The 22,898-nt window shown below is 40.8% G+C and overlaps 1 protein-coding gene across 4 annotated transcripts; it reads right to left on the bottom strand.

The window, feature by feature from the left end:
- Nucleotides 1–3,833: 3,833 nt before the first annotated feature.
- Nucleotides 3,834–21,611, bottom strand: ORC4 (origin recognition complex subunit 4). 4 transcript variants are annotated; one of them, XM_061445213.1, is made up of 13 exons: nucleotides 21,442–21,606; nucleotides 20,019–20,095; nucleotides 18,216–18,306; nucleotides 15,550–15,625; nucleotides 15,062–15,147; nucleotides 13,550–13,598; nucleotides 12,880–13,031; nucleotides 10,790–10,963; nucleotides 10,363–10,449; nucleotides 7,737–7,845; nucleotides 5,885–5,980; nucleotides 5,732–5,799; nucleotides 3,834–4,825 (listed from the first exon to the last, which is right to left on the bottom strand). In XM_061445213.1, exons 1-13 carry the CDS (start codon nucleotides 21,496–21,498, stop codon nucleotides 4,637–4,639), a joined length of 1,311 nt encoding a protein of 436 aa, XP_061301197.1. In that variant the 5' UTR covers nucleotides 21,499–21,606; the 3' UTR covers nucleotides 3,834–4,636. The 4 variants fall into 4 exon arrangements, with proteins under 4 accessions (XP_061301197.1, XP_061301210.1, XP_061301204.1 ...); XM_061445226.1 differs by lacking the exons at nucleotides 12,880–13,031; nucleotides 13,550–13,598 and having other exon boundaries at nucleotides 21,442–21,611; XM_061445220.1 differs by lacking the exons at nucleotides 15,062–15,147; nucleotides 15,550–15,625 and having other exon boundaries at nucleotides 21,442–21,605.
- Between the last annotated feature and the right edge of the window lie 1,287 nt (nucleotides 21,612–22,898).

A 22,898-nucleotide genomic window follows, 5' to 3' on the forward strand; every position in this document is an offset into this window, starting at 1 on the left:
TGTATTGCAAATTCACTGTGTTATTTAAAAAGGGTAAGCTATGCTTTGTGCCGATAGTAAATGGCCATTCCTAAAGCAGTGTTTTAGCCTTTCCTTGTACTAGCTTGTTGTGTATAAAAAAAAAAAAAAGTGCTGTTTATTGAAACAAAATTTTCCTTCCTCTTTTAGTTTAAAGCTTTTCTCTTACCTCCGCTTCCCAGAGTATCTCATGCATTTATTTAACTGAATACTATTTAGGTTTGCTGTGTCTGAGGAATATTTGAAAACTTAAGCATGACTTTTTTAATTTTCTGTGAGCTGTGACACTGGAAAGCTCTGAATTCTTGTTCTTTTTTTTTTAAAGTCTTTTTCCTATTTATGTTTGTGACAAGGTCTGCATAGCATGTTTTCTGTTTCACTAAACAGTATGCAGTGGGTTCTGTATCGCTGTTTCAGGATCACCTCAGGAAGCTCAGTTACCCCAAATTCTTTACCCCTCTGCTTTGAGATCTACTTAACACTTGGTGCCATCTTATCAGTGAGACTTGATGTCATTTGCAGGTGCAGGTTTGTCCTGGAGTCACGTGAAAAATGCTAGCCACAGGTTTCAGATTATGAATGCTTACAAATTTCAGGGAAAATTTAGCTATAACTTAAAATATACAGTGACTGTTTAGAGGTAACGAATACCAGTGTCCATAGCATAGACTCTCAAAAACTGAGGAAAACCCAGTGAAATTGCTTTTACAACTCTAACTTTCTTTTTGAGTTTAGGAAGTTGGGCCTTATTTAAATTGCAAAGCGACTGGTAGGTTGGTAGGTGCCAAAGCGCTTCTCAGAAGTTCTGTTTGACTTACACCTATTTGATCCCTTACACAAACTTCCAAGTAAAAGAAGCTTTATAAACCTCTAGAGCGCAGAACCTACAAGAGCTGATAGCGTGCTGTGTGCTCCCTCAGTGTTTTCTTTGTTTTTACATCGTGTGTTCAGCGTCTTTTGAAAGAAGCTGCTAATGCTGCAGTGAGGAGCTCACTGGGAATGCTGTGTGAAAACTGATCCATGCAGCCACAGGTTCTTTGTTTTACAAGTACACAAACTGACCTTCTAGGAACAGTAAGAAACCTTATGGGTGAAAAGGACCTAAGGTACTGTTGGCTGGTGGCAGGGAGGGGAGAAGGGTGCAGCAGTGACACCTGCCTGTGTGTGCAGTGCTGCCTGCCTGGCCTGTGCTGTCCTGCAGCAGGGGAAACATGCTCTGGTGCAACTTGGTGGTGCTCGGCTTGGCTATAAAAAGAAAGAAACTTAGTTTGTGGCCAGTTCTTAGATTGATGCTTTCCTTTAGCTTCCATTTTTAATTCAGGGGTGTTACTTTATGCACACAGTAGGAGGTGAACGTAGCTGCTGAGTTCTGAACAAGTAAGAACCCATTCATACATTGCTGGTGCTCCTAATGAGTTGTAACCCTTCAGTAGCAAAACTGGAGTCAATGCAGATTGTTTAATAATGTGTTACTCAAGATGCAATGGAAAAATTGGTTGGGTATAGAATACACATCATTGTGATGTCACCCTTCAAACTTCAGCAGCTGCAGGTGCCTGCAGCAGACATGGTGGGGACTGGTCTGTGCTCCCTCACGTGGCAAACAAGGCAGCAGGAGAACTGAGACAACTTGTCTTTGCATTTTAAAGCTGCCTTTGGTTCTCCCTAGTTAAATGCTGTGCTGCTCCCAGGTTCCTGGGTTTTAAGTAAGTGTCAATATGAAAAGGGTGTTCATAGTGTAAGTAAGTGCTTTTAACATGATTGCTAAAAATAATCCATGTCCTCAGAGCTGCTGTGTGCAGCTGCTTGCACAGGAGCTCATGGCACTGTGCAGGGGTAGAGGGCAGGGTTTGGTAAGGCTGGTGCCAGTGGAGTGTCTGCTGTGATATACCAGCAGGTGGTGGCCATTGTCCCTTGAGGTCCTGTGGCCATGAGCTCCTGAGGGTCACCAGGTCCTGTGGCTGGTGAGGAGCAGCTTGTGCCTTGTGCATAGCATTAAGCCACATCTCCTGAAACCCCGACCCAGACCTGCTGCCATCCGGGCCTACCCAGAAGCTTCAACCGTACACAACTCCACGCGTAACATTACAGGGCAAGATGCTTCTGTACGGCACCCTGCATGAATTTGTACTATAGCGTTTCAGAGCAGAGCCCATGCCCCAGTTGCTGTTGAAGTAGAGCTGTTGTTGGTGACGATATTCCAAACTACACCTTGAGGACTGGAATCCACCACTGTGCTCCTGCCAGTTGAGATTTTAGAAGGTTAGTGTGGTTTTTAAACGCCAATGTTGGGTGCGCTAACACTAAATTGTGGCCAGTCACCAGCCTTCTCCTGGTCTGACTGGCGTTTAACAGGACAGCCAGGGTTGCTAGTTTGCTCTTTCTCCAGCTTCTCTTTAATCTTTTCTTAATGGATTTCCTTTCATTAGGAACATTTGGTACAAAGTGCAGAAAGCTGCAATATATGTTCCTGGGCAAAATGATTGACGTAGCATCCTTGATGGAACATCATTTACCTCAGATACTCAACCAGCAGTACTTCTTTTTGGGGTTTTTGTTTGTTTTTATTTTTTTAATGCCGTTTCAGTCCATATACTATTCGTTACCTCTCGAGATTTTGGTAAGCAATTATTTTAACTTTACTCTTTGTATTTGTCAGTGTTTTGGGCACAGGTTGTTGTACTACTGTCAAAAGGTACTTGCTGTTTTTCTGCAAGTACTAAAAACAAACCAACCCCCCCTTGCCCCTCAATAAAGTGATTGTTAAATATTGTACAAATAGAAATGTATACTCTTTCTCCCCCACTCCCCCAAAAAGTTAAAATAAAAAATGTGACTACTATGACTTGCATATGCCTTTTCTCATATTGTGACACAGGGAGGACAGAGCGTACTTGGCCAAAAGTAACACCCAAAGAGAATGGAAAAATCCTGCAGTTAAAATGTTGGCAGGGAAGTGAAGGCACAATCCACATCATGCCTGGCCTTGGAGATGGGAGAACCCACCCTGCCCTCTCAGGAGGGGCACTTTCCAGCTCAGGAGTTTTAACCAGCAGTGCAGCACACAGGGCAGGACACAGTCTCTGAGATGAGCTCCAGGGTGGGCTCCCTCCTGCAGGAGGCAGCCATGGGAAGGCTCCAGTGATGCTCCTGTAATTCCACGGTCCCTTCTACCATTCCTGTCCCAAGGCCTTGCCACCACCCTTCCCTTCTCCCTGGACAGCAGGGCAGCCACCTGCTGCAGAACTGCCCCTGTAGCCTCCTGCCCCTAAAAGGGTGGGGCTCCCTCCCAAGCCTTTATCCTGAATTAAAACCAGTCCCCATTATCCCTTCTGAGCATGTTCAATTTCACCAATCAATGTACCTGTGGGTACAAGGGACTCAGGCTGTTGAGTGAGTTGCTCTGCCAGGGGATGTGATATTCCCATACCACACCTGCAGGTGTCTGTTTCGCACCACAGGGTGGGGAAAACCCTCAGCAGTGTCCCATCCCTAAACAAACACAGCAGCAGGACCCCGGGTGTGAGCAGAGGCAGGGCCAACCAATGTCAGCAGCTCTGCCCCCTCTGCAGTTGTACGTAAGGCACCTGTTGGTTTGTCTCCAGCCCCACAGCCAAGTGTTTCCATAAAAATAACTCTTTAACACTGGCATCACCTTTTCCCACCTCTGCTCTCTACTCTACAAGCAGCCATATTCCCCCTTCATCCCCATTTCAGAGGTGCACCTTGAAATGCATGAGCCAAACCACGCTGTGAGGAGGTACATGTTGGCTCAACACCCACTTTCCTGCCTGGGTAAGTACTTCTGAACAACATCTTGTGGCAACTTTTTTATTTACAGTTTGTGCTATCCTTGCAGCAAGGCTTTTCATGACATGTTGTGGTACCAAACCAATGGTAGCTCTTACCGGGGAGGAAGTGTACTTCTGACAGGTATCACTCAAGTACATATGCAGTAGCACGTACCTTCCAGGCAAAGCCTTCCCTCCCCCTGCTGCCAGACAGATTTCTCTCCCCAGCAATGAGCCACAGAGCCTGCAGGAGCTCTCTGGGGGGATCTGCTGGTGTTTCAGAGCTGCCCCACCACAGGGGGACACAGGCCCTGCAGGCTGTACCCTGCAGAAACAGCTGAGTAACCTGGATAAGGCAGGTTGTACTTCACCCCAGAACACCATTTGTTGTCATTAAAGGATAATTAATAAGTTTTCTGCATCAAGTCAAATTTGAGAAGAAAAAGTACACCAAGTATGAGCTTCAAACAGCATTTGAGAGATAACTGTGCCTTGGGGTTTAAGCCAGACCCACAGGCATTCGGGGTGGTGCGCCCCAAGGCAGCACCTGACACAGTCAATCCCAGACCAAGGAAGTCAAGATTTATATGAAGTGGAAACTCTGCACCAGAGGAAAAGCTGGCACCGAGCTGAGGTAAACAGCCAGAGCATTCCCCTTCATCACTGTTACGGCCATCAGAACATAACATTGGAGCAGTTCTCCCCCATCAATCAGTAAAGCTTCTTCCAAAAAGTTACCTCCTGTGGAAAGATGTGCCCTCTGCTGCAGCTCATACTCAACTCAAAAAGCTTGGATGCAGAAAGTGATGCTGCAAGCTCCAGAAAGTTCAGAGCCAGCTGAGTGATGAGGCTGCCCACTGCTTCACATCCACAGGGCAGTTGGGGTACGCCTGCAGGGCATCCATGATCTGAGTACTGTCCAACAGCAGCTTCATCAGGAGGTACTCGCGCTGAGCACGTATATTTGGTCTTTCTATTGGCCTTACTAATTCCAGCTGTAATAAGTGTTCAAATGCCTAAAAACAAAAAATAACAGAGGGAAGATGACATTGCTCATTTTGGATGACCAGAGACACTCCTGCTGGAAGCCTGTGATGTGCTAGCCAATCAGCTGTTTGACAACAGCTCCGGTCTGCTTCATATCCTTTGCACATATAGCAAAGCATGTCAGCTATGCTGGCTGATGTAGAATTCACTTTCCCTCTTAGAGAAACCATATTTGAAATCCAGTGTACAGGTAACTGGGAATGATGCTGTTATTTAGGGAAACCAATGGGAAGGTCTGTGCCAAGCACGCACACAGCATTACATAATTTCCAGCTGAATGACACTATTGGAAACCAAGTGTGCTCAGTTGGAAGAGGGGAAGGCAGCTTTGACCACACAACTGGATTAATTCATCAACAGAAAAGGCAGCACCTGATGGTTTGTGACTAAAACACAGTTCCCAACTTGCACCTCAGACTGTAGTTGTCTGAGCAAGCCAGCCATATCAGACTGCAGACTGATTCCATACACCAGTCAGACCTACTGGATTAAGAAAAGCCCATTTTTGATGGGGTAAAGTTAACTGAAGTTTTGGAGAGCAGAAGTGAACTTGCTCACTGAAGACACCTATGCACATACACAAAGCTCTCCTTAGGAAGCCATCTCTGATAGTCTCACTGAACCCTTATCCCAAGTAAGTTAAGCTTCCTTAAGAAAGGCTTCACACTGGTACTAAACTCTTCCAAGTGGCTATTTCCCAGCTGGGCACCACCTTGAGTTCCCACCTGAGGTGCTTGGTTTAAGCTCTACCCCCTTGAAGGGCCCTGTCTTGCATCAAGAGCTCCATTTGACTACTCAGCCTCTCTGCCCTAAGAAATAAAAGGCATCTCAATACTTTACAATTCAAAAAAATAAAAAAGACATTTCAGGCTTACCTTCATGACAACAGGCTTTTCAAAGTTGTACATACAGTGTGCCTTCCTCTGTATGAACTTCTGGAATTCTGTAGCAGTAACAGGAAAAAAAAAGTGAGTTACTTAGGGGAAGTAACTGATGTAGGGTTGGTAAGGTTCAGGCATTTCTCTCACCATTGTAAACCATCTGGAAGTTAAAGGGTTCTCCTTCATAAACATCATTCAAGTGTTTCATAGCTATAATTAGGCAGATTTCCAGGACAGACAAACCTAGAGGGAAAGACAAGAGCTCTAAATACTTCATCTCAGAAATGCAAGCAGTTCTCATACTATTTTTATATGCTGTAGGCCTCACCTATTTGTGTAATACATGTTCTTAATGTAAAAAAAAATTAAAAATCCAAAATCTGAGAGGCTAGGTAAATGAACACTTTTTTCCCCAGGTATTCAAAGAAATGGGCTGTTTCTGTCAAAAAGCAAGTAATGTAAATATAAATACAAAGAAAAGCCAATATTGCAACTGTTCAGTGACACAGATGTTCAGGAACACCAAGACGATCTCACTGGTACTGGACAGCATGTCATGAAGTGAGACTCTGAAAAGGTTATTTGTTACCTGAAGCTGAAGAAGTGACACAGCAAATCAGCTCCATGGTCCTGAGGAGACTCTGGGAAGCACAGGACCAAGACAAATCAAACCCTGTAAAACCTGGGAGCCATGAGGAAGCCATGGGCTGAGTTAACCTTTCCTGATCAGGGAAGCAATTCCCTCTTTACTTAGACTTAGTATCACATCATCAGGAGATCTGTATCTCTCTCACGTTTGTGCAGGTTCCAGAATGCTTTTCAGAGAAAAGCTTAGTTTTCTAGTGTAGTGCTCGGTACATCCCCTCTGACATGGTTTAGAAAGGGAGAACCCCCAGGTGGTGCGAAGGTGGCAGCAGCTCACAGAAACATGCCAGAAGGGCCTGTACAGCAGCTCAACTAATGGCAGGTAAGCGCATACAGCTGAGCTCCCAGAGTACAGAATTCAAGTTCAAGCTTCAGTTCTGTATCTACCCAAGCACAGACTGTTGCAAGCCACAAGAGGGTTTACTGCAACAGCTAAAGTACCTCCTGTACCCCCAGCTACCAGCACCGCAAGAATCACAGACTGGTTTGGGTTGGAAGGGACCTTAAAACTCACCTAGTTCCAAGCCTGCCGCCACAGGCGGGACACCTTCCACTAGCCCAGATTGCTCCAAGCCCCGGCCAACCTGCCCTTGAACACTGCCAGGAATGGGGCAACCACAGCTTCTCTGGGCAACCTGTGCCAGGGCCTCACCACCCTCACAGGGAAGAGCTTCTTCCCGATATCTAATCTAAATCTTCCCTCTGTCAGTTTAAAGCCATTCCCCCGTGTCCTGTCATTACTGCCATTGTAAAAAGCCTCTCTACAGCTTTCATGTCAGCTCCTTTAGGCACTAGGAGCTGCTCTAAGGTCTCCCTGGAGCCTTCTTTTCTGCAGGCTGAACAAGCCCTGGTCTCAGAAGACCCCAGAGCTGAATGCAGCACTCCAGGTAGAGCCTCGTGAGAGCAGAGCAGAATCACCTTCCTGAACCTGCTGGTGATGCAGGAAGGGGTCAGCATCTTCCCTTCCTCCACCATGTCAGCAGGACTGACACACAGTCAAGGCTAGTTCCTTTGCCCAGGCTACCAGTGCTTTTTCTGGCTAGCACTGAAGCAGCAAACTAGCCATCTGGCACTGCCAGCTGTAAGCCCACATCATAGTGGTGCACTGGCCAAGCTCTTTACTAATCTGTAACTCCATCTCTAGTTTATTCAGCACCGTTACACCCACACACGCATACGAATGCCCAGGAGCATTCTGTGGGAGCAGTATTCCCTGTGCAGCTCATACCAACAGGCACACTGCCCTAGACAGTATCTCTTACATCAGAAGTTCAGGGAGGGACTTGAGTTTCATACTCCCAAGAAACATTTGGGGGGGGGGGGGGGGGGGGAGAGAGGGGAAGCTGAGCTTTACCATGTACAATATTTGCTCTTGAGTCCGTTCGATACTGCTTGCTTGCTTCATGGAGATCTGATGCAGTGACAAGTGGGTGATGCACAGTAACATTACTTACAGCGAGCATCTAAAAATAAAGCAGCAGACATTTTTCACTTCACTTAATTACTAATTACCGGACATACTTTCTGCTTGGGGGTGAGATGCAAAAGAATACATTTCCCCTGGAGTCACCTACTGGAAACATTAATGAATAAACCCCCATACACAGTAAGCTCATACTGAAAACCTTGTAAATAGCTGGTAGCTACAACTACATTTTGCCAGGAAGGTTTTCCAGGCTTAGAACTTTAAAGCCTTCTCACTGGAGGACATAAACACTCATTACCTTGTTTATATTAATTTCAGTGCATTAGCATACTTTAGTGATTGCTGACTCACAACTGGTTTAAACACACCTTTGTGACAGGGAGCCAAGGAAGTGCCTGAAGGCACCACTCAGTTTACAGAATGGGAGTGACCCCTTCAGAGCATTTGCTAAAGTCTCACCTTCTTGCAATATGAATCCTTAACAACATTCAGTTACCTGCCACAGGAAGTGAGTTTTGAACAAGTGTAAGTTAATAGATAGGTAACTGACCTCTTCTACCACCACCCTCCAAAGCTCTGGATTAGCCCCAAGGCTTTCTGCAGCAGCAGGCACACTGCAGTGACCTTCACTTGCTCTTCAGGACCTTAACTATCTGCCTTGTAAATACTTTGTGGACAAAATGAAAAACAGATGTTTTTAGTGACTATTTCCTACTTTTTCAGGTCTGTGTGATGAAAAGCTTATTTTCACTGAGGTCTTTCACCATGAACATCCAATGCTATCTACCACCAGTCCTTCTCCATCCTCTTTCTCTCCTTACACACAGGGCTCAAGAAGAGGCTGTTCAGACAGGCAGCCATTGGCTTTTTTCTGGCATTCACTCAAGCCAAAGAGACAGAACTGGGTGCCCTTAACTTCAGAATAATCTGCAATCTTGTAACAAACTCCAGTAAAGAGAAGACTATCAAAAAGAGGGCTTGGATCATGCTCTCTGTTTCAAAACTAAAGCAGAAAGTCTATGATCTAGTTTTTGGAGTGACTGTAAGCCCAGCACTGGGTAAAGCTGTCAGCACTGAAGACTCCAAGAAGAGCCCACCGCCGAGCAGAAGGTTAAAATCTGAATCCTTGCACCACATAGGATACACAGGTACATTCAGTGGGGTTTTCACACCTGACAAAAACACAGATTTTAAGATGGTTAAAAAAGAAAAAAAATCTCTTTGGTAATCAATGTTAGTGCATTTATATTAATTGTACTAAAAAACGTAAGTGAGGGAAGGCAAGTTTTGAGAGAAATAACCATCTGAGAGAGCCTGACCATGTGTTAAGCTTCAGCTCATTTGTCCCGACATCACGAAGTTGACCATCAGAATTGCCTCCTACTTACTGAACACAGAATTATTCTCTCTAATAGGGGAGGAGCAGTCTAATTTTTCCCCACACAGTGGAGGTGGCTTTCCTTCTACCCCTAACATAACTGGGAAAGGTTGGAGCTACCAAGTGCAGTTTTGAAAGCTTCCTCAGGCCCTTGATGCCAGATAATGTGATCACTTGGAAGACAAGCATCAACTTCTGTCTCAGTATTTTCTAGGGATTAGTAGCCTCAAGCTTCCAGCATCTCAAGATTTAAAAGATTAAGATCACATTTCCCAGAGTAGCGTCACGGTAACGGACAAATTCAGGACAGCATCTAGGCTACCTAAATTGCTCCACGTATCAAACCAGCTCTGGAAAACAAAGTGGCACCTAATCAAACAGTTCACAAAGTGATTTTATCTGATACTCTGCACAAGAAGAAATTGGAAGTGATAAAAGAAAACAAAAGCATTTCCGATGTGTGAAGAACAAGACTTTAGGCATATGAGAACACTCTTACTGAAGAGGTACCCAGGAGCAACCAGTCCATAAAGGCAAGGAACCTGGTATCGCAGCAGGGGCGATGGCTTAGGAAGAAGGAGGAGTGAAAAAAAGGGATGACAACAACAAGTATTTTGGCTTTAAGTGAGAGTTATTCAACTAAAAGCAGTTCCATAAAAGCACTGTGTGCTTTTATGTTGGAAGTGCAGATACCCACACAGAATTATGCTAGAGCAGCTCAAGGAACAGGCAAGGAACACTGACACACCCTAACAGCGCCAGCAGGATGACAAAGCGGAGAGCAGAAGGTGATGCAAAAACACAGTTAAGCCACAGTAATAAAAAAAAAAAAGCACCAAAATTTATTGATCTTTGAAGAGAACACATTGATGAACAGCAGCAGGTTCAGTACAGGGACAGATTTAGGGAAAGGAGGAATATTTAGGTGCAACAACAGACTTCAACATAGCAAAAGCAGGTTTCAGTACAAGCAGTTCTCAGGATTCACCAGCAACCAAAAAGAATCTCAGAAAGGAAAAAATAATTTGAAAGTATTTCACCCACAATTTTGTTTTATACATGGAAAGGCCTGGAAAAAATTATTTTCAATGCCAGAAGACTGGCTTGAAAGACACAAGTGCTGTTTGCGAGTTACTGAAAAGCAGGACAATACTATACACACATCAAAATACATACCAAGAGCAAGTGAAGTGAGCGCAGGTCTTTACTGTAGCGAAAAAGGTTCTGCAGCACGTCCTGCACAGTTTTATCCTCTGAGAGATGCTAATTAATAATTAAAAAAAAAAAAAGGTAAAAAAAAAGCACTACTTTAATTGTCTCAGCAAATACTTCCTATTCACCTGAAAAAAATACAGTCAGCTGACTTTCAGGAAGAGCTCAGATTACATGCGACAACGCAGTTCTTTGTGTCTAACCTTAACTTTCTGGTCTTCTAATTTTACCTCTGGACTTGAATAAGCAAAGATTCCCTATCACAATTTACCACTCTGTATCAAACTCAAATAGTGAAAGGCAATACTAATCTGAGGTAAAGGCTTTGCACTTATTAACTGGCTTTACTTTAGAAGTTTTACTAAAACCAAGTATAAAGAGCTTTAAATACCTGAACATTAGTATTCCATTTCTGTGCAAAAGACTCATCAGGAAATTCAGCAGGAAGAGCAAGCTGTTCCTTGAATATCTTAATGTATTGTTTAAAATCAAAAGAATTCATCAAATATATCTGTCGGTGAGAGAACCTTGACTTTACTCTCTTCTCCAAGAGCTCCAGAATATCCTTGGTAAAAAAAAAAAGTACAAATAATAATTAAAAAGAGTAGCTGCATTTAATGCATTCTTTGCTAGAATGAAAACTACAAAACACCAAAGTAAATCCTGTTGAAAAAAAAAAGGAATTATTAAATTCTCAGGCTTGAAATGTTCCAGCAAGACCTTTGCTAATTATTATAATCCATGTGCCCCAAAATGCCCAATGATTGGCCATTCACCCGAATCACGTGTTGCACTACATCACACGGGCTAATTAGTTGCTAGGATACCCAGCAAAATTTCTCCATTGATTATGTAAATATTTCAGTTACTTAAGTCTGCATTGAAGATATTTTAGCCACTGTGGCTCTAGATCAGTTGTCTAGTTAGTAGATAGGGAGGTTGGCAGCTGTCAGTTCACATGCCTTTTATCAGACCAAAAGAATCCAGCTTAAAAGTACCCCAAAACACTTAAGAGCTAGTATTTATCTTCCAGGATTGCCACACAGAACTAAGCAGGTCTGCCATCAGGTTGTCAGTGTAAGGGAGAACAGCTTACTTTTCTCAGAACATATGGTAATAGATGGCACCAAAAACAAGCTGTGGGGTTCATTCTGAGAAACCCAGTACTATTACCCTACCTGATATTGGCACAGAAGGATTGCACTCCTAGTTACTAGGAATTTTGGGTGGTCCCTTTTGTTTTTTAAGGGTTTAATGTGCATTGGTTTCAGTGGTTTTATTTCCACTAAAAAAAAAAAAAAAATCTTTAAGAATACTGAAGCTCCTCACCAATACAGAGCAGTAAGTGTAAATAGACAACCAACAATGCAAAATACAAAGACACCTTTGGATTTAGAAATCACAAGCAACAGAGACGAGAAGCAACAGCTACCACCATGGTATGGCCTCTGAAGACACCACCCTGACTACATTCCAAAGCAGAGCAATACAGGGATCTAAACAATGTGTGATGAGGATACCAGGCTCAGGACAGTAATCACAGAATCACAGAAGCATTTGGGTTGGAAGGGACCTTAAAGCTCATATAGTTCCAAGCCCTCTGCCACAGGCAAGGGCACCTAATAGACGAAGTTGCTCAAAGCCCTATCACAAAAGAAAAATCGGAATTTACTAAATCAATTATTAACTACTCTATTAACTTTCAGCAATGTGCCCAGCTAAACATCACCGAAGCCCAACCAACCCAAGATTTAGGCTGCAATGGAAGATTCTAATCATTCTTCTTGTCATAACCTAGCTATCTTTATCACTAATCCAGTTTACTGAGAAAAACAGTATATTTTTTTTATAAAACATCAACTTTCATAGTGTCAAAAATGTCATTTCACAGTATATGCAAAATCTGTCCACAGCTCCCTGCAATGTTACTGTAAATATCATAGCAAGTTTAAGATGGATCCTAAACCCATTTTGAACATGGTCATTTTATAGCAATAGTGCCCTAGTGAAGTGTTTGCTTAAAAAAATTCCTTGTCCCCAGAACAATGTTTTAAACACGGTAGATTAATATCATTCTCTTCTTACCAACTGCTGACCAAGAAACTGCAATGCCCAGGAGCCTCTCCAAAGAGGGAACAACAGTCCCTGCTAATATGAACAAGCCACATGGATAAAAATACAGCTCTCCTGTGGTAATACCGGACCACAGCCTTGTGTCTCCTTAGACGTGTAAACCTGCTCACCTAGCAGTGCAAAGGAAGGCTTTGCAGTATTTTGGTTATCCAAGTTTGCTCTCAGCACTAATTATTGTATTTTTTTTTTTAATCACCCTTACTCCCCAATTCTAAAGTCAGAAAAATGCATAATAACAGTCTCTTAGTAAACTAAGCAAGGCTCCAGGAGAGCAGAAAACATCCCAACTAAGGCAACAGTCTCTTTAAAACAGCTGAAAACAATGAATGATAAAGTGCTGTTTCTTACCTGCCTACATGTAAGTCCAATAACTGTTACTGGAGTCTGGGCTGACTGTGATATATCAAAGAGGTTATAGAGCAGCGTCTGATTCTTGTGATGAACAAACAAGTCAAATTCATCCAGTATAAACAAGACTGGACAACTGCTAGCTCGATCTCCTGAGACAGCAATTTGAAAAGTTAGTCTGGTAACTTCATCGTTGGGCTTCCATCTCTGCAGCTCTCACAAACTCCCAGTTTAACAACTTACATTATTTTCTTTTAGCTTGTCATTAAGCCCTCCTTTCATTTAAGTACTGCTACAGCAGTAGAAACAAAAACACATGGAAAAATTGATAAGGTTTTGTATTATTCTGCCAAGCATTATTTCTGGTTGCAAGGGAAGGCAGACTTCTATGTTCTTTTTTTTTTTTAAAGCACTATTTTCAATAGCTTCAATCTGGATAAAAGAATCTGTGATCATCACATGCAAGCCTTTACAGCCTCAGTTATGTTAAATATGTGTTTGCTTGGGGTTCTGTATGTTTTACATTATTTTGTAACCATAACACGTTCTTGGGCTAGGTTTCTTCATAACACTTATACACGTAGATGAACACACACATATATGCTAACTTTTCATTTAAATGACAAACATGCATACACACTATTTCAGAACAGGGGCTACTAGTACCTACCCTTCCTTAAAGCTTCAAGAAGGAACGCAAGATTTTCAGCAAAACTGCCCTATACAGAGAAGAAAAATGTTTCACAAGAGATTTTCAATGTCATTCTCAGAACTGTCTAGCAATGCCCAGTTCAGGCATATAACAAAGGCCATCTCCTTCTAAACCCCTGCTCTCAAAAACTTAAAATGTTACTTCATGTTGTATAATCACCACCTCTACAGGACAAGAAAACGGGGAGTTAACCCTACACTGATCCACCTCTTTCCAGTCTGAAAACCCCAAACTAATTGCCTCAGACAGGCCAAAATTAGCAATCAGAAGAATGTCTACAATAAGCTAAATTTGTAAGGAAAAATAATGGTACTTAAATAGCTAATGCACATGCATTTTCCCTCTACACGCACACAAAAACTGAGTGTTCCACTGAGAAACATCAGTATGCAGCTTTTTAATCTGCAACCTTGTTAGACAGGTCAAAGCATCAAACATTCATGACAGACGACAATGGACTGCTATGACCACCCTGCTTCAGTTACACACATTTACACCCTCTGAAGTACACAGGGTGCAAGATGGGAAGTAACTACATCTGAAGACCACAAGCCCAATCAAAGAAGGCAGAAAAGCCAATTAACTGTCCAATTGTAAATTGCATAAGCTAAGATAGGAAGTTGACGAGGGGACAGACATTCCTACAAATCAGTATGTTTCTTTGCCCATGTGCAACCAAAAGTTAAGAGTTTAAAGGAGTACTCCACAGTAACGCAATGGAGAAAATTACAGGAGAATTAAGCATATTTAAGTCCAGTTTTGCATCCAGCATTTTTGGAGGTGGAACTGTGGACTTTGAAAGGTTGTTCTAGTTCTCTGTTGAAAGGACAACCCATTCATATGACTATGCTGAAATTAAATACTTGCCGTCTCCTTTTACTACTGCTGCTGTATTTGGGAAAATTTTAGCTTATGATTAGAAAGGGTTCTCCATTCTCTGTATCTAAAATCATTTGGGATAAGTAAGAAACCAAAGCACAGCCCAAGAAACAAGTATTTCCAAAAGATAATAAAGCCTAGTAACTACAATCTTGTATTCTGCACTGCTTCCAACCTAGTTCTCTGTTTTTTATTAACTGAAGCAGTAACATCTCTCTGTAGCTTTCCAAACACAAGTGATGAAAATAAACCTAATCTATTGCAATTTCACCTTTCACTCCCCTCCTAATTCTGCTTTAGCCACCTGGATTGGTATTATACACGACTCTCAAATACATAAACTCCGTCAACCTCACAGGCCCTATCAAGGAGCTTAAAAGGACCTTCTGTTACATCAGAAGATGGCCTCTCAAAAATACTCATTAAATACAATCTGAAGCACTTCCACTATTCTCTTTACTACTGACTTCAGTACTGACGTAAATGAGTCAAGGCCCATTCAGTCTCAACAGCTGCAGACTATAAAGCCAGTTTTCTAGGCAAAGATTTTTGAGATATATAAGCAAAGAGTATAATAAAGTTGATACTTACAAAAACTTTATCCCCAACTACATTTTCCAGGTTCAACTGTCTGGTGATTTCCTTCAGGGCCACTTTATCATTAGTCTGCAGAAGCCCTGAAAGAATACATTTTTTCATGAAGAACTGGCAGTTCTTCACTCCAAGAGACCACATCTACTGCCACTGGAACCTTATCCAGATGTTTCTCTCAATTTCCAGCCTTACAAAGCTATGTCTTTTTATAAATTAAGACTAAACAGTAATTTTCTACATGTAAGAAGAAGTCACTTAAAAGAACTGGGTCACAACTGAACTGATTTTTAGCATTTTGATAAGTCATTAAAAGCACAGAAGTTCTCTTTATAGAGAGATACAAAATAAGGCATTTTAGAGCTCACAGACAAATGTGTCCATAACTGAGGAGAGATTAGAATTGCTGAAACCAAAATTTTTGTTTAGTACATACAATAGAAGCAACCGAATGCAACATGACATCTGAATAATGTTGTATTACTGACCATTCAGACGAACTTCCAAGAGGTTCCCTCTAACTTGTTTCATTTCCTTAAGCTCTTTTAAGACACGATTTAATAACTAGGGAAACAAAAAAGAAACGAAACAAAAAAACCCCACCATTATTTCTTTAGAAGGAGATTTATGTTGTAACAAGTGTACAAATTGATTATTAGCAGATAAGAAACAGTACATGCAGTTTCATTAAGTAATAATGTTTTTGAGTACTTTCAAGACTAAAATACTAAAATGAAAATTTCACATTCACTGTCATGACTGTAGCAATTACATTTATTCATTCTGCTGAATTAGTAAAGAAAGAAATGTAAAAATTACTACAGTATTTTAGTCACTCATTTTGGGGACTAGTATCTAGGGCTTTTGCCTTAATCCAAAGAATCTTTATGAGTTTGAGATGTGAGAGAATTTGTCTCGAGTTAGTATAGTATTCAGTTTCACTGCTCCATTAGATGCTGCAGAACAAAAACCTTTGTTTAAATCTTTAAAGACACTATGCTTTTGCCTTTCCTCTTTAAGTAAGGAAGCACGAAACAGCACATAATTACATCAACTATTGCTTATAAAACTTAGGGGTCCCAAATATACAGTCTATCAAGAACTTGTTCTTGGCAAAACTTTTCAGAAACTTGTATTAAAATACATATAGAGAGATGAAATGTTAACTTCTTATGCACTTGCTACGCTTTGCTTTTGCTTCCTCAGCTAAGAATTTACAGCTCCCATGTACATGTATGTATACATACATACATATTTAGTTACATACACACATACAATTTGCTTGTCTCTAGCAGTCTTTTTTGAAAACTAAGATTTTCACTTGATATAAAATAAGAAAATAATTCATTTTGCATGTGTGATTTGTTTATTTATATTCAGGAAGGAAGGATCACGAATTTTGATCTTCACCAGTCTTATGTAAAGGGTTTGGGGGAAAAAAAAAACACTTTAAGTAACAAAAATAGTTTAAATAATAAAAATCATTAAAGTATTATTTTAAGTAATAGTTCTAGTGATCAGGGGGCATGTGGTGTTAGATGGATCATTCTGTTGTGGGTTTTTAAAAATCTTTATCATGTACTCCAATTTGCTTGCAGTATAGAGCTCATCCCTACTTTTCTACTGATACTGTATTTAAAAGCAGATATAGTTAGACTCCTACTACAGATGCCAATATTTACTATACGGAAATGTTAAACAAAAAAGCATATGCACTTGATTTCTCAAGTTTATGCCCAATAAGAGGATGCCATTCATTCAGGTTAGCCCCTTGGGCAACAATCTCAATAGTACCTTGAATGTCTACACTGTAAATAATAACAATCTAAAAACTATTTTCTGCACTGTAAGAGGATGTGTTGCTTACTTACAAATCTGTAAGTCTAATAAAGAAAAACTAAACCCCAGTTCAAGAGCAGGAAGTACATAGGTGGAGGAATCCTTATTTGCCATCAGTTTATCAACTCTTTCCACACCACAGTATTTTGGCAATTATACTTCTGAAGTGCCATGTGTAACAGAAGGTAACAATACTGAATCCTTCCGAAATGTAAAATAAAAAAGCTACCAATAAATTGGCAGAATGACTGGGGTCAGCTCTGTCATGGATATGTTTACCACCTATTAATTCATTACTACTCAACTATATTTAAAAGATTGAAGGCCACTTGCTTTCGCACCTGGGGAGATCTCTGAAGTAATTTTTGTAATTTTTCAATCTTCAATACTTTTTGCAGTAACAGCCAACCTATTCATCAAATTATATGCTCATAAAAGACTTTACTGTTTGCACAATATTAAAGTATATAACCCTTAGATGTCAACCCTTCACACACCTCAACTAAAAAGAGTTTCTTTAAAATACAAAACCTACACTTGTAAACTAGAACTGCCATACATTATTCTACCTCCAAGCAATTAAGGTAACAATGTTCTTCAACATGTTTAAACCAGGATTAAGATACTTCACCATTCTCTAGATACAAACAGCTATAGTTGTACCCGTCCCTCAATCTACTCCTTTCGGTTTTTGGATGCCTTTTCAGTCATTTTTACAGCAGAGGCCCAACAGCAATAGCAGTTTAACTTGTAAAGAGTATGCAAAACATGGCTTTAATTGCAAAGATGAAGGGAACTCCTTCGTGCCAAGAACTACAGAGATTGCAATAGGAGAAATGCTGAAAGGAGGCAGAATCCATGATGTTGTCAGATCACAGAAAGACAAATGCAACTTGTTCTGATAAAATTATTTCCATTTTACATGTTTTGGGTACCTGTGGTGTGTCACAAAAGCTGGTGAAGACACAAAAAGAATTCCAAACCCAGGCATACTTCTGCAAGTCACTGCGAGGATGGACCACGTGTTTTTGTCAGCAGCACATGAAGCTGTTCTATTTTACAGAATCAGTAGAAACTCAGCATTTGAAAAATTTCAGAAGATTGTTAAGAAACCAATTTCTCCATTTGTTATTCAACAGAATTAGCTCACAAGAAGTCCTAGATTAATCTGAAATTGCATGTAAAAAATTAGCAATTCTCTCTTTACAAACAGGTAGAGATGAAAATCTAGCTCCAAAACCTCCCAAGACTTCATTGGGGCCATCTAACTTGTGCTTAATTTGACCTCATGTAAACTTTTAATACATGTTTATACCGCAGTCTTTCCTGATCCTCGGGGTCCAATAATGAGGGCAGAATTACTTTCTCCATGAACTGTAGTCCGTTTCAGCAGATCCAGCAGATGTCTGTGTTGACAACAGCAATAGGTTAAAAACTTCAAAGCAAACAACATTTACTGAAACTATGGAAAATTCAAAGATTCCTTAGAACATGAGAAAACTTGATGCTTTTCAACTTGCTCTCAGAGCTAACACTCAGGGCATGCAAAACGGAAGACAATAAAGTACAAAAGGCTGAGCGACCACATCTCTTAAAACAGTTTAAAATATTAAAACATGCAGAAGTCGGGAGCATCACTAAAGTTCTGTCATTCTTCCCCATGAAAGGGCAGATTTCAATAACTATTTCTTCCTTAAAAAAAAAAATTAAAAATGGAAGATTGCTTTCTGTGATACTACTACAGTTCACAAAAAAAAAAAAAAACAAAGATTGGCAGACAGATTGAAGGAAAGCCTTGACACCAGCAAAAATTAATATTCTAGTGGAATATATTCATTTTGACAATCTTCACAAAACTGATTATACGCTAAATTCAGGTATTCAAAGCTTGTGAATGGTAACAGCAATACTGAGCTTCAAATTCATATTCTATTCCCATCTAAAAGAACAAAAAACAACTCTAAGTTATCTTCAGATAGACTTATTGCACAGTACCACATTTAAAGTACTTATAAAAACTACTGACACTCCCAATTGCCAAATGCTTACAAATGCTGGGGCTTTTTGTGGGGGGGTTTTTTGGTGTTTTTTTGTTTGTTTGGTTAGTTTTTTTACTTACAATATTGACATTATGCAATTGCTTCTAAAGGAGTGATAAAGCCATCATGTAACAGTTGTAGAAAATGTGTGTGGGTTTGCTCACTGTTTGGGAGCTACCTATAGCAAAGAGCCCAGATACATCTTGAGAAAGAAAATAAGAGTTGGGAAGTTCATTATGGTTTTTCTCCAGTTCAATTCACCAACGGTGGTGTATTAAGCAGAGGACAGTCTCTAAACTGTTGTTCCGAATTCCAATATGAAGAGGGGAGGCTCACTGTGTAGAATACTAACATCACAGAAATACATTTTCTCACAACATGCCTACGTGAGCTCTGCCTACATATGACACCACACTTAATACACTAACAGCAGAAATGTTATTTTCCTTTTTCTAACAGAAAGGAAACTAATGCTCCCATCAGGTGATTCAACTTGCATAAAGTTACTCTTGGAAAAATTGATGCAAGTTCTTTAGAAATACATTTTTTCAAAATTTGACCTGCACCTGTAAAAGGTTTAGTATTAAGATAGCATTAATGTCACAATAGGTCCCTTTTTCCTAACTTTAACCTCCACATCTGGATGACCCCAAGAAGTTTTGAACATGGATCCCTACTTCAAGAAACACGATGTTTGCCTCTAATGTTTAAGATTAACTTTTAACACAGCTTACCAATAAACAGGCAGAAATCTAAAGTAAAAATAAAGATTCACAATGAGAATTAAAATTTTTGCTTGTTCAGGTCATTAAATATAGCCTTAGAATATGCACTAGAAGTATTTTCCAGGCTCAAAAATAACATTTCAGGAATTACAGATTTGAAACAAGGACAAGAAATACAAAAATCAGAGCAATAGTTGTATTAACTCAAAATCCGAGGCAATTTTTAGAAGCACTGTGCTGTAAGCCATTTAAGCCTATGTAATTTAGAAAAACAGAGGCAGCAGAAAATTCTAACTTCATCTCATTATTTTTCTACTGTTGTTAAAGTCAAAATTACTTAGTCTGCTCACTCACCGGTACTGATGTTCAATCCCAAACAGTTTTCCAGCAGCACAATGGTGACAGAATCTTTCACGTAAGATTTTCTGCGCCTACAGATACAACACAAGAAAGAGTGCTTGGGATGTACCAATAATGTAACTACAGCAATAAACCCATAGGAAGAGCATGGAAATTTTAATTGTCATCACTGACACAGGGGTCTTGAAAGCAAGAATAACACTGCAGCAGGCAGCAATATTTTACAGACTCCTATAGCACAGAAAATTCAGCTAAATGATAGCAGTGTGTGCCTTTGTCTCTTCTGCTACAGTTCCTTTCCTTCACCACCCAAAGGGATGTTACACTTGCCACCGGAATGATGCCAGTAGTTCGTCTAATTTGTAGTTCTAACTTCCTGTGTAATATGGGCAAACAAATATTTACCAGCTGACTGAAAGAACACATAACCCACTTCATTATTCCCCAAAATCCTCAATGAATACGTTTTTTGCATCGCTCACAACACCACCGCAGCCTATCAGAGTAAAATATTGGTATCAAATTTACAGTTACTTTGAAGATTCAGTTCAGCTACCTTCTAACACTTGGCTAATTTGTAATTTACAATGGAACTATTACCATCAGCTTTCAGCAGTTTTGGTTTAAAAATAAATACACGTCGATGCACCTCCGTGAAGTACTCCTCAGCAAGTCTAAATAATGGACAGAAGATGGAAATCTGTTTCACTAATAGTTCCACTTTATGGAATGAATTTTTAGTATGAGCTGTACTTGTCTGATTTTTCAGTTACTTCTTCTTCTACTAAAGCTTTACTGATTTAATTTCCAAATTTATTCTGTTTAGTGAATAATACAAGCAGTCAGCATTGCCCGTTCACAAGTGAAAAAGTTTTCCACCTGTAAAGGGATCTTATAAGTAAATGAAGAAAAGATTAAAATATCAGAAATCACTAAACCAGAAGTAATTCACTACAAAATTCATCACGGTTTTTAAGCAGTCACTTTGAGGAAACAGAAGAATAAAGGTTAAAAAAAAAACCAACAAATGAACTGAAAACTAATTTGGCAGCTGCTGTCCTGCCTCACATAAGCTGTTAAAAACAAGCCACCTAGATCCTGATTCACCCTGCAAACTGGGAGATACAGAATCTGATTAGGTAAAAATAGATTTATGCAAATCTGCTGCTACAAATCACAGCAAAAGCTCAAGACCATCCTTTACTGTTAAATCATTTATGTAGCACTTGAAGCAAACATCAGGTGAGAAGCTGAAATACAGAACGTAAATACAAAAAAACATTTAGAGCCCTAGAAATTATATTGTGCATCTGTATATGTCTCTTTAACTGCTCTAGTAAAAAGTTACAGAATGACATGGATGGCAGAGGATGGAAAAGTTTCAGAACTTAAAGTCAACCAATAAGACGTTACTAACCTGTGAAATGCATTCTCCATTTGCTCCACCACTCTCCTTTGCCTTACGCTTACTCATTGCAGAAGGCCTGATCTTTAAATAAGAAAAAGAACATAAAGGTTATACTAAAGAATACGTCTTTCTAAATAATGTTAATCAGAAGTTGTATTCCAATGTTAGTAAACCAAATTTAGTATAACCAACAAAACCTAGTTAGTTCCTAGTTTCAAAGAACTTAATGTTGCAATAAACATGTTTTCTTAACTGATAAAGATGTGGTAAATTCACCTTACCAGTGAAAAAGACCCAAAACATTTAAAGGTTTTTTAATTCACTTCTGCTTATACTAAATCCATGTTTTCGTGCAACTTCTGAAAGCATCTGCTTTAGGATGCTTTTCAGTGCAACACAAACAGTGCCTAAGGTAACTGACAGGCCAGAAGTCAAGGTCTGCCATCAAGTTCCTAATGGCGATGATTATTCTCAGCAGGCATGCCAAGGTTCACTACGGTGGCACACGCAAACTGATCTATCACAGAAGCGGGAGTGGCATTTGCAGCATTTACGCTTTAGGCACATCACTGTGAACCGCCACATCGATTACTCTCCTAGTACATTTGTACATCAACCGACCAACCACCAAACGTAATTCATATGTTTTAAATGTGTTTCAGGTAGTTCAAAACTGTATGCTTCTGTAGCTGGAACAAGCCACAGGCACATGGTAACGTGTTAGGTCACAACATTTAAGTTTTGACATTACCAATCGGCTACCCATGCTTAAACTGGTGCAGCTTATAATAACTAGTATCTCCCTAAAAAAGATAAGCAGAAGCCAATCGTCCTTCTCCGTGCTAAGAGAAAGCTTCCAAGACTTTCTCCACAACAATTTATGCTTATTTTAGCACAGCCGCTTCTCTCAGTTTTGCTCCTTCTGTTGTAAAGCCAGCACCGTTCCGCCCCTAGCGCGGAAGCTATGCCTCAAAAGGTCAAGACCAGCTGCTAAAAAACCCACACAAATGAAGTCCTCACTGCGGAATCAGACACGAAGGAGCGCAGGGCACGAAATCACAAAGCAGAGACTGAACTGAACCAGTTAGATGAATCGGACTGCAACAGAAACAAGGCTACCGGTCGAGGAGCATACTCCTTTCCGTCTTTTACCCAGATACCGAGCCGCCGCATCCCACCGAAACCTCCCCGCGCCCGGGCCGAGCTCCTCGTGCATGCCCAGCGGGCGGCGCCGCTCCCGCCTAGCACCCACACCCGAGAGACGCGCGCTCCCGCCTCCGCGGCCTCCGCAGAGTTCCTGGTGGGGCGGCCCAGCAACGTTGGCCTACGGCAGTGGAGCAGCAGCAGCAGCAGCTGCTGCCCTCGCAAGCCAAACCCCCCCAGGACCGGCGACATTGCCAGAGCTCGAGGACGGAAAAAGAAGGGCGCCTCCCCCTCTGCCCTGCACTCTCCGCCCCAGAGCCGCC

This window comes from Pezoporus flaviventris, unplaced genomic scaffold (genome assembly GCF_033815535.1).
Source record: "Pezoporus flaviventris isolate CSIRO_AGI_PZ_B2104156 unplaced genomic scaffold, CSIRO_AGI_Pfla_v1 ptg000001l, whole genome shotgun sequence".
Classification (NCBI taxonomy): domain Eukaryota; kingdom Metazoa; phylum Chordata; class Aves; order Psittaciformes; family Psittacidae; genus Pezoporus; species Pezoporus flaviventris.